The 12,231-nt window shown below is 45.3% G+C and overlaps 1 protein-coding gene across 4 annotated transcripts in view; it reads left to right on the forward strand.

The window, feature by feature from the left end:
• Positions 1-12,231, forward strand: part of SVO (SV2 related protein) — a 101,363-nt gene that overhangs the window by 66,451 nt on the left and 22,681 nt on the right. For all 4 annotated transcript variants that reach the window (XM_011770125.3, XM_024798101.2, XM_011770115.3 and 1 more), the window contains 5 exons: positions 2,182-2,245; positions 4,055-4,180; positions 6,010-6,138; positions 7,628-7,701; positions 11,306-11,382. In XM_011770125.3, coding sequence (XP_011768427.1) covers positions 2,182-2,245; positions 4,055-4,180; positions 6,010-6,138; positions 7,628-7,701; positions 11,306-11,382 — 470 coding nt within the window. The remainder of the gene's footprint in view (positions 1-2,181; positions 2,246-4,054; positions 4,181-6,009; positions 6,139-7,627; positions 7,702-11,305; positions 11,383-12,231) is intronic.

The following is a 12,231-nucleotide window of genomic DNA, read 5'->3' on the forward strand; positions in this document are numbered from 1 at the left end:
TAGCTGTGTCCGCCAAGAGGGCGCAGCAGCAGTGATACCCCAGGAGCAATGAGCACACTGAGCACAGAGATCTTGGTTTCTAAATACCATCTTCTGCCAAAGGGAACCAGGGCTTCTTAGAAAGGTGATGACAGACTCCAGGGCTGGAGTAGAGGAAGTACAAGATGAGCTGGATATCTTGTGCTAGAAAATAGGGAAGACCTCAAAGAATGATGGAGACATGCCAAAAAAACAATAAGAATGAGCTTGAAGGGGCTCCCACTGGGCAGATCTGGAACAGTCTGAGCATCAAAATAATAACAGGTTGCAGGCCGGGTGTGGTGGCTCACACCTGTAATTCCAGCACTTTAGGAGGCTGAGGCGGGCAGATCACTTGAGGTCAGGAATTTGAGACCAGCCTGGGAAACATGGTGAAACCCTATCTCTACCAAAAGATACAAAAATTAGCCAGGCATGGTGGCGGGCACCTGTAATCTCAGCTACTCAGGAGGCTGAGGTGGGAGAATTGCTTGAACCCAGGAGGTGGAGGTTTCAGTGAGCCAAGATTGTGTGCCACTGCACTTCAGCCTGAGCAACAGAGTAAGACCCTGTCTCAAAATACTACTACTACTACTACTACTACTACTAATAATAATAATAATAATAATAGGCTGCAACTCATGGAATAAAATTGGAATCTTCCAGTCCTTATTGATTAAATGGATAGATAGATAGATAGATAGATACTAGATAGATAGATAAGATAAATAAAGGGGAGGAGGAAAAGCTTTTCTGAGCATCAAAATAGTAACGGGCTACAACCCACTGCATAAATAGGACTCCACAAGTCCATACTGATTAAATGGATAGACAGATAAGATAAAGGAAAGAAGGAAAATCTCTTTCTTACAGTTAAATGTCAACTAATAAATACAGAAGGAATGACAAAAATAAAAAATACCATTTGTGGGGCTGGGCGCAGTGGCTCATGCCTGTAATCCTAGCGCTTTGGGAAGTTAAGGCAGGAAGATAGCTTGAGCCCAGGAGTTTGAGACCAGCATGAACAACATAGTGCGACCTTATCTCCACAATAATAAAAAAAAAATAAAAATTACCAGGGCGTGGTGGCATGTGTTTATAGTCCCAGCACCTGTAGTCTTGGAGGCTGGTAAGAGGATGGCTTGAGCCTGGAAGGTTGAAGCTGCAGTGAGCCATGATCACACCATGCACCCTGTCTCAAAAAACAAAACAAACAAACAAAAACAACCATTTGTTACCATCACAGTTGTAGATGACATAGATAGAGATAGTCAATGGCTAAAGCTGGTGGGTAGAGGTTATATGGGGAACAGGATATTGGCATATTCTGAATACTTCCCCACAAAGGGGAAATATTCTTAATCACAAATGGGAAATTATAACTTAGGGTTGAGAAATCTGTCAGACCAGATTACCAAGCTGGTAATCTCCATCACCAGCTTGATCAGGTGATGAAGACTAATGTCACCAGTGATGGGACAGGTTGACATTGTGTGCCCTGGTATGCTGAGAAGGGCTCAAGTTGAAGAGTTCCTGCCAAAAAACATTTTTCCCTGGACTTATTGGATTATGGGTAGGGCTCAATGACAGCAGTTAGGAAATTTGAGAATCACTTGGTGAGTCAAAAATGCAGGTGAGGCCGGGCATGGTGCCTCACATCTATATTCCTAGCGCTTTTGGAGTCCGAGATGGGAGGATCACTTGAGGCCAGGAGTTCGAGACCAGCCTGGGTAACATACATCTGTACAACTCATCATAATAATAATTAGCCAGGAGTAGTGGTGCATGGCTGTAGTCTTAGCTGCTCTGGAGGCTGAGGCAGGAGGATCACTTAAGCCCAGGAGTTCAAGGTTGTGCAGTGAGCTATGATTGCACTTCAGCCAGGGTGACAGAGTGAGACACCAACTCATAAATAAATAAATAAATACAATAAAATAAAAATGCAGATGTCAGGGCCTTATCCCTGGGAGTTTGTTTCTGAAGGTCTGGGGAGGGAGGGAGCTAGAGATCTGTATATTTAACCATCATCATCTCAGGAAATTCTGATGTAAGTGGTTCACTGACCACCCTTGGAGGAATGTTGGCAGGAAATTCAGAAAACGGTAGCCATTTGCCCACCCAGTTCTGATCTTAACTCTTTTTCTGTCCCTTTTACATTTCCAGGGTGACGCTGTATGCTGAGTTCCTTCCCATGAAAGCCAGAGCTAAATGTATTTTGCTGATTGAGGTAAGGAGGAGAGCAGCCTGGGTCTCTAGAGCGTGTGGATTCCGGCAGGAGGTTCTCAGATGTCTTGAGCCACAGGCCAAGGAAAAGGGAGTTTAAGAAAAAAATATTACAGACTCAATATGTAAAGTTGTAAAAGGATCAGTTACATCATTTCTGACATGCCAGTTTTGCAATATGAACAAATTCTTCAATTGACAAGAACATTCAATCTATCATCCCTCAAAAAAAAAATGTCAGCAAGGGTATAGAAGAGTATGTTTTCTTGAACTGTAAATAGCTTGTATCTGAGAGCTGGTATGGCTAATGTGTGGCATTAGTAGACCAAACTCCGGCCCACACCCATATCGTCACCCACCACTTGTCTTTTTGGTCAAGAATTTCCATTCTTGACCATTTCTGTGGCCTATAGACTGCCTTAAAACTTTCGTGGTCCAGCTAGTTCCTCTCAAGTTTTTCTTCCAGGGTCCCGTGACCCATTTTCTAACCATGATCTGAAAGATCTCAGAGAAAATACAATGGCTCCATGACTCCCTGCCTCATGCAGCTGCCCAGTGGCCCCCTCCACACAGTGGCAGAATGGTTTATTTGCCCATGCTGGACATTGATTCCAACAGTAATGCCAATGAACCCACTCTGATGTCCCCAATCACTATAACCACACTGACAATTTTAATTGCATTGATCCCACAGCCCAACATCCTGACTACATCTGCTTCTTACCAATTAGGGTGATGCTCCACTGATCCACACTGATGTGGAAGAATCCGTTGTTTAAATATTGAAATGCATCTGGAACTTTGGGAGGCCGAGGCAGGAGGATCACTTGAGGCCAGGAGTTTGAGGCTGTAGTGAGGTGTGATCACATCACTGCACTCCAGCCTGAGTGGTAGAGCAAGACCCCATCTATTTAAAAAATAATAATAATAATAAAAATAAATAATAAAAAAAAAAAGGCCAGGCACGGTGGCTCATGCCCATAATCCCAGTACTTTGGGAGGTCAAGGCATTTGGATCACCTGAGATCAGGGGTTTGCAACCAGCCTGGCCAACATTGTGAAACCCCATCTCTACTAAAAAATACAAAAAATTAGTCAGGTGTGGTGGTGGACTGTAATACCAGCTAGTCAGGAGGCTGAGGCAGGATAATTGCTTGAACCCAGGAGGCGGAGGTTGCAGTGAGCTGAGATCGTGCCATTGCACTCCAGCCTAGGCAACAGAGCAAGACTCTGCCAAAAAAAAAAAAAAAGAAGAGGAAGAGGAAGAGAGAAGAAGTAGGAGGAGGAGGAGGAGAAGGAGTAGGAGGAGAAGGAGGAGGAGGAGGAGAAAGAGGAGGAAGAGGAGGAGGAGTGGAAGAAAAAGAAACACATCTAGACCAGCTGATCTTGAGCCTGGGAGGTTGAGGCTACAGTGAGCCATGATTGGGACACTGTACTCCAGCCTGAGCGACAGAGCAAGACAGAGAGAGAGAGAGAGAGAGAGAGAGAGAGAGAGAGAACACCAATGTGTTCACTACCAATTTGATATCACGTAATATTGGTCATATTGATCTCCTTAACCAGAGCTGCCACATTGCCCAGCTCCAGCGGGTGACATGCAAATATTATACAGTGTAGATGGTACCCTTGTAAGCTGGGCAACATGGCAGCCCTGGCTCAACCATACAGACCACAGGGAAAGGGTGACTATTCTAACCTTGCTGACTCCAATAACCCCTTACCCATAGAGATACCCTTGTCCACAGTGCCCCCATAATTCCTCACTGTGAGGACCATGCTTCCCCCACCACTAACCCTGATTCTCCTGTGCCAGGTATTCTGGGCCATCGGGACAGTGTTCGAGGTCGTCCTGGCTGTGTTCGTGATGCCCAGCCTGGGCTGGCGTTGGCTGCTCATCCTCTCGGCTGTCCCGCTCCTCCTCTTTGCCGTGCTGTGTTTCGTAGGTATCCTTTAAGAGATTTCAGCTTTTGCTACCTGACACCTTACAGTCCACTCTATTTTGGTGGGGAGGGGATGGAGAAGGATACCAAAGCCACCTTTTAAGATTATTTTTTTAAATCAGAAAATGAGACAAGGGAGCTATGGCCTGGGGTAGCCCCAGTATGGAGTGTTAGATTTCCTCCAGACAGACACTTCTGAGATGTTTTCTGGGGAGATAACTGGGGATTGGAGGATACATTGGCCCCATCATTGCAAAATCTACACTTAAAGTGATTATATTGCACTAATTGAGACTCTTAAGTTGCAAGCGACAGAAACCCAATTCAAACTGGCTTGAGTAAAAGAGAGTAATAAATACGTTTCAGAGGATTAAATCGGACTTCAGGCGTGGCTGCTCCGGGAGTTTAAATGATCTCTTCATCTCAGCTCTGCATAAACCACACCCTCTGCTGAGATCTTGCCACATACTCATCATTTCATGGGCACATGCATGAAACACTTTACAGCCAGTAGGTACTAAAATAAGCCTAGAGATGGGTAGTTCTCATGTATGGTAACTACTACAAAAATTTCTGGTAATGACAATAAGTATTAATAATTATTAAGCTTAACTGTGTGGCAGGCTTTGTGCTCCATGCAATATCACATTTATTCCTCCCAATAATCACAGGACTATAATGAATCCCTGTATTAGTCAGGATGATACCAGCTGCTGAAACAAATGAAGCCCACAATTTCAGTAACATAGCACGATAGGAGCTTCTCTCTCTCTAACACAATAGTTCAGAATGACTTTTCTGGTTGGCAAGTGGAATTCTGGGCCCAGTTTTTGTCCAGCTGGTGGCTCTGCTATCCTCTAGGGCTTTGAAGTCTTCTACATACACTCAATAGACTTGCAAAAGGCAAGTGGAGACTGCACAGTCACTTCTTGAATACCTTGGCTGGGAATAGTCAGCTCATATGCCATTGGTGAATGCAAGTCACATGGTCCCACCTAGATGCAAGGGGAGCTGGGAAATGTAGTCCCTGTCTGGGCAGCCACATCTAAGGACAACTTTGCACTATGAAAAAGGAAACAGAATGTTGGTGGGCATTTGCATTCTCTGCTATATCCTCTTTTTATTGATGAGAAAACTGAAGCCCAGAGGGGCTGACTTGTTAAAGGGCCTACAGCAAATAGACAAAAAAAACTCTAAACTAGATCTTCTAACTCTTAGTCTTTTCTCCAGTATACCTGCTGTTTCAAACAGCTGTCGCTCCATTTTTACAGAAATGTATGTATCTAGTCATTTGGGGTTGGGACTTCCATTGTTCTAAAAATCTTTCTGATTTCTTTCTTTCTCTTGAACTGAGTTTGCAAGATGATGCTGAATACAGGTGAGGTACAATTCCTTGAGAGATGGGGGTGAGATTTCTGACAGTGATCTTAATTTAATTCAGCCCTCGCCTGGAACTCTGAAAGCAGCCCCAAATAATAGTAATAGCAACCGTGACAATAATAATAGCTGCATTAACCTATACCAGGCACTGCGCTAGGCCCCTTGCCTGGATTATCCTGTTTAATCCTCTCAAGAGCCCTAAGAGGTAGGATCTCTTATCATTCACATTTAATGGAGGAGGAAATGAAAGCACAGAGAAGTCAAGTAATTGTACAGGGTCACACAACCAACGTAATAAATGGCAGGGCCAGGATTTGAAGTCAGGTCTCTGGCTTCAGAGCCCCCACCCTTAAAGATCCCACACACAAGTAAGAGTGTGTGGCTAGAAGTGAGTGCTCTGTTCCACCCTAATCAGCCACACGTGGGTCTCCTGTCTCCCCCATCCCAGTGGCTGCCGGAAAGTGCAAGGTATGATGTACTGTCAGGGAACCAGGAAAAGGCAATCGCCACCTTAAAGAGGATAGCGACAGAAAATGGAGCTCCCATGCCACTGGGGAAACTCATCATCTCCAGACAGGTCAGTGCCTGGACCAATAGACTGCAATGTGCGTGTCGGGGTGCATTCAGGGGAGTGTGTGCATATGGAGTAGGGCATGCATGCATGGACACACGTGGGTGTGTGTACCCAAGGTGGGGTGTGTGCATGCACATGGAGCAGATGAGGGCCCAGTAGACAGACCCACAAGGGTAATTTGGCAACTCCAATCTGTATTTTCACTGCCAAGTTCTAAAAATGCTTCCTGGAGAATTTCACCAGTGATTAGAGAAATGTAACATTTGCTAATGGATCCTGTAACTACTGCTGCTTTGGTTTCGCCTTTCAGCACAGATGAAGTCTGACTAGCAAATGAGATTGACTGGCAAAAGCTGTGCAATAAAACCACGTTAGGAAGGAGTGTGCTTAGATCTAGGGGATCAAACTGCACCCTGTGTAGATGTTCTTAATGGATGGTGCCTCACTCCACCGGTAACACCATCAGGGAATCCACCACGGTGAAACTTCACGAGCGCCTATTGTATGTAGGCACCAGCATTGCACACACGGGGAGAAAAGATTCGGATTTAAGGCTGCAGTCCTTGCCTTCAAGAACCATCCAAGCAGATTGGAGAAACATGACAAATACCTTAAGCAGACATCAGATCCTATAAAGAAATTGCCTTTTAAAATAAAGTTATATTTCTGATTCTTTTTATATTATGCAAGAAGAACTGAATGGCCTTTCACCAGGTTGGAAGGAGGTGTTTGGTCTGACAACATAGAGGCCAGGGGACCTGCCCCATATCTACAGGGGGCGGAGCAGGAGGGATTCCTCAAGAGGTGCAGAAGCCCATTTGGTTGCCTTTGGGGAGAGATTCCTTCCATGGATGAGAGAAAGCCAGGCTGGTCTCGAACCCCTGGTGTCATATGATCAACCTGCCCTGGCCTCCCAAAGTGCTGGGATTATGGGCACGAACCACCATACCTGGCCATAGCATATATTTTTTAAAGAACACTATAAAGCAAAGATTTGATGAATTTGTAAATTATGTAAAATCGGCCAATCGGTCATTTAGCTAATCAATCTTTTGGTAAATTGGCCTTTGGTGAATTCGTTTCTCAGCACATTAACTGTTGCCACCTAGACCTAGAACTGGGGAAGGCGCATGTGTGTGTGTGAAAGGGCTGGACATGCTTTGGACTGGTTTTCTGCTCCCTGGGTTCATGGGTCTGTGCTGAGGTCTGAGGGGCCAGGAAGGAGGGATCTTCTTCCCAAGTCCCGGTTTCCAGGTTGGAGGGCATGAGGTCCGTCCTGTGTGGATCATGCCCCTGGACACGGTTGGGTTCTGGCTGGAGGGGCTGGGAGGCTGCATCCTGTAGATTTGAGACCTGGGTTATCAGAGCTCCAGTGTCCTACTTACCAGAAACCTCCCTCCCAGCCTGGGTGTGCACTAGTCTCAGGCCACCAGCCCATCTCTCATGCACCTGTAGGGGAGAGAATAAACACTATGTCCTTGTTTTGAAACAGGAAGACCGAGGCAAAATGAGGGACCTTTTCACGCCCCATTTTAGATGGACAACTTTGTTGCTGTGGTTTATATGGTAAGAGCTGTTTGTTGACCACTTTGACCCCTTTCCGCTCCCTGTGCCCTGTTTTGGGTTTTGTTTTAATGCAATGGACAGAGAGCACTTTGATTTCAGGCAACATTTGCAAATTTCAGTAGTTTGAACATCATCCTCCTGATTCCCGTCGTATCCGGGTTATCGTCTGTACATACTATTATTTCCTTAATCTTTTTCTTTAACTTGATGCTTTTAGTCAAGTATCTTTTAAAAAGAAACTTTATAACTCGATTTTATTGTATTTTTTATTTTTAAGACAGAGTCTCCTCACTCCACTGCTCAGGCTGGTGTGCAGTGGCGCAATCCTAGCTTACTGCAGCCTTGAACTCCTGAACTGAAGCAATCCTCCCTCCTCAGCCTCCCCAAATTCTGGGATTACAGGTGTAAGCCACTGAACAAGGCTATAACTCTACTTTAAAAGAAAACACCTTAATTGCAAGTCACAGATAGAAGGCACTCTTAAAGAGAAATACCAGAAAAAGTAACTAGACCGATGGTTTGCAGAGGCAATGAGCCTCTGTATTTAAGAGATAAAAAGGCTGGCTGGGCACGGTGGCTCATGCCCGTAATCCCAACACTTTGGTAAGGCTGAGGTGGGAAGATCTCTTGAGGCCAGGAGTTTGAGACCAGCTTGGGCAACGTGGTAAAACCCTGTCTCTACAAAAAATGTTTAAGTTAGCTGGGTGTGGAGGTATGCACCTGTGGTCCCAGCTACTCAGGAGGCTGCGGTGGGAGGATCACTTTACCCCAGGAGGTCGAGGCTGCAATGAGCTGTGATCATGCCACTATACTCCAGCCTAGGCAAGAGACTGAGATCCTGTCTCAAAACAAAAACAAAAAAGAGACGGGAAAGGGGAGGTGTTAAGGACTCATTAGCATGTAAGTGAGACTGGGATATAATTTAAAATGATTGAAAGAATTGAAAGTAAACTTAAAAGGGAATTTTTCTTTCACAATACGATTGAATATTTCTGCTATGTGGGCCGGTGTGGTGGCTCATGCCTGTAATCCCAGCACTGTGGGAGGCTGAGGCAGGTGGATCACCTGAGGTCAGGAGTTCGAGACCAGCCTGACCAACATGGCATAACCCTATCTCTACTAAAATACAAAAATTAGCCAGGCGTGGTGGTGGGCACCGTAGTCCCAGCTACTTGGGAGGCTGAGGGATGAGAACCATTTGAACCTGAGAGAAGCTGCAGTGAGCCGACATTGCACCACTGCACTCCAGCCTGGGCAACAGAGCGAGACTCTGTCTCAAAAATACGTGTGTGTGTGTATGTGTGTGCGTGTCTGTGTGTGTTTGTGTGTGTGCGCGTGTGTGTCTGTGTACATGTGTGTATGTGCATGTGTGTGTGTATGTGTGCATGTGTGTGTCTGTGTGTGTGTTTGTGTGCGTGTGTGTGCGTGTGTGTGTCTGTGGGTGTCTGTGTGTCTGTGTGTGTCTGTGTCTGTGTGTCTGTGTGTGTGTGTGTCTGCGTGTGTGTCTGCTTGTGTTTGTGTGTCTGTGTGTGTTTGTAGTGTGTGTCTGTGTGTGTGCGTGGTGTATGTGTCTGTGTGCGTGTGTGTATGTGTGTGTATGTGTGCGTGTGTGTGTGTATGTATGTGTCTGTGTGTGTTTGTGTGTATGTGTCTGTGTGTGTGTGCGTGTATGTATGTGTCTGTGTGTGTCTGTGTGTGTATGTGTCTGTGTGTTTGTGTGTGTGTATGTGTATGTGTGCGTGTGTGTATGTGTGTATGTATGTGTGTGTGTCTTGTGTGTCTGTGTTTATGTGTGTGTCTTGTGTGTCTGTGTTTGTGTGTATGTGTGTATATGTGTGTGTGTCTTTGTGTGTGTGTGTGTGTGTGTATTTATACTATGTCAGTGTCTTCACTGTAGCCCATATTGCCCCTTGGGTACCGCAGGGGTGGCATGTGGCACATATTTTGGGAACCACTGATTTGGTCAACAAGGGCATTCTTTTAAGGTCCTGTTGGACCTTTTCTTAAATAACACCCGTGGAAGGGCGCTGGAACCGGAAGGTGTGGGTTGGGGGTAGTATTTGGAGAGTGTAATCACCTTAAACTCCACAGTGAATTGGAGCTGCAGTCATCTTTCAAGTCTCTTTGCGCCAATTCATGTACACAGCATTAACAGTGAACAAACTTGGCCTAAGGCTTTAATGTTCTTTTTTAACCAGTTCTCATTTTTCCGTTCACCATTTAGCAAAGGTGCTAATTAACGGGGAAGTGTCCTCGAGGTGGTCAATTACAGGGAAGAGGAGAAAAAAGCTTTGATAATATACAGAACAGCCTCTAGCTCTGCCCCGAATTCCTGAGAGCCCAATCAACTCAGCGAGCCTGCAGAATTTTTTTAAAGGATGGTGGGGGTCAGAGCTGAGAATACTCACCTTTGAGCACATGTAATTTGGTTGGGCCAACGCTCCTTGAATACTGAAGCAATTAATTAGAGACTAATTTTAGTGCATTATGAAAGTCACTAAATTTGCTTGCACACATTGTAACCTAAGGAAATGCATCACTGGCTTCTGATTATGACTGAGTTTTCATTATAACTATTCTACTGGAAGAGAATATTCCAGTCTTGCAAACTTGAGTATTCTAGTTCCTGGGTCAGCCAGGAGTTAATAAATGGTGTCATTCTGCTCTGAAATTCAAAAATCACATGTCCAAGTTGACACACTTAACCCAGAGCCCTAAAAGATGGTAATGGGACTGTTTTCTTCCAGAGGTGGGTCCCATTTTCCCCCTATTGCCGGTTGGGTAGACAGTCTTGGAGGTGTTGTGTCTCTGGTATAGTATAGTTCTGTTGCCAGAAAGGTGTCCCACTTCAGATCCCAAGAGAGGGTTTTTGTATTTCGTGCAAGAAATAATTCAAGACCAGTCCATAGAGTAATGTGAAAGCAAGTTTATTAAGAAAGTAAAGGAATAAAAGAACGACTACTCCATAGGCAGAGCAGCCCCCAGGGCTCCTGGTTGCCCATTTTTATGGTTATTTCTTGATGATATGCTAAACAAGAGGTGGGTTATTCATGCCTTCCCTTTTTAGACCATATAGGGTAACTTCCTGAGGTTGCCATGGCATTTGTAAACTGTCATGGCGCTGGTGGGAGTGTAGCAGTGAGGACGACCAGAGGTCACTCCGATCACCATCTTGGTTTTGGTGGGTTCACAGCTGGCTGCTTTACTGCAACCTGCTTTATCAGCAAGGTCTGTATGATCCGTATCTTGGCTGACTCCTATCTTATCCTGTGACTTAGAATGCCCAGCCATCTGGGAATGCAGCCCAGTAGGTCTCAGCCTTCATTTACCCAACCCCTATTCAAGATGGAGGTGCTCTGGTTCAAACGCCTCTGACAGTTCTTGGCCTTTCAGAGGACACAGGATCACTTCCCTTTGATCATATCATGATGCTTTTTTACCTGCCATCTTCTTGCTCCAGGTCCCCAGTGAAGTCCCCAAAATCCCAGTGCTGCTCAAAGACTGGTTCCTGCTGCTGTAGACGTTGGCCCTTCCCAAGGGGGTAGGGAAAGGGGACTTGCATTCCTCTGATCATTTCTTTACCGTTCTTGCTTTCTCCTGGCAGGTTTTCCAATGCATTCTCTTACTACGGGTTAGTTCTACTCACCACAGAACTCTTCCAGGCAGGAGATGTCTGCAGCAGTGAGTATCTTGGTTGTCTTTGCCAGCTAACTACTCCCACACCCTCGGCACATACACGGTCGTGCACACACTCCCACTCCAGGCTCTGCCCTTAAGGGACTTGGCCTTCTACTACTTCTGTGGTTTCCAAGACACTCTGTAGAAACCTGGACAGTTATCGCAATGGAGCGAACCTTAGCGGAGCCACATCTACGTCAGGGTTTGGGCTCTGAAGTTCGCACTGTTAAAAGATAAACCAAAGCACATTAAAGAAAAACGAAGGCAATTTTGAAGAGTTTGAGCAGACGGCGATTCATGAATCAGTAGAAAAGAGCTGAAGAAAACAGAAACAGGGAACAAAAAGCAGATGAGTTGTTTCAAAGTGACTTTCCTTATAGGATTAAAACAGAACAGATTTGCTTGTCCGCCAGCTCAGGTAAACTAGGCCCCTTCACATGGGTTGCTGTGAATCCTCCTTTTTAAAATTATTATTATTTTATTTATGGTTAGTATTATTTTATTTTTTATTTTTGATGGAGTCTCACTCTGTTGCCCAGGCTGGAGTGCAGTGGCTCGATCTCGGCTCACTGCAGCCTCTGCTTCCTGGGTTCAAGCAATCCTCCTGCCTCAGCCCCCCAAGTAGCTGGGATTACAGGTGGCACCACCATGCCTGGCTAATTTTTGTATTTTTTTTTTAGTAGAGATGAGGTTTCGCAATGTTGGCCACGCAGGTCTCAAACTCCTGACCTCAGATGATCTGCCTGCCTCAGCCTTCCAAAGTGCTGGGATTACAGGTGTGAGCAACTGTGCCTGGCCTATTATTATTATTATTATTATTATTGAGACAGGGTCTCATTCTTTCACCAGGCT

Source organism: Macaca nemestrina, chromosome 10, assembly GCF_043159975.1.
Source record: "Macaca nemestrina isolate mMacNem1 chromosome 10, mMacNem.hap1, whole genome shotgun sequence".
In the NCBI taxonomy this organism is placed as follows: domain Eukaryota; kingdom Metazoa; phylum Chordata; class Mammalia; order Primates; family Cercopithecidae; genus Macaca; species Macaca nemestrina.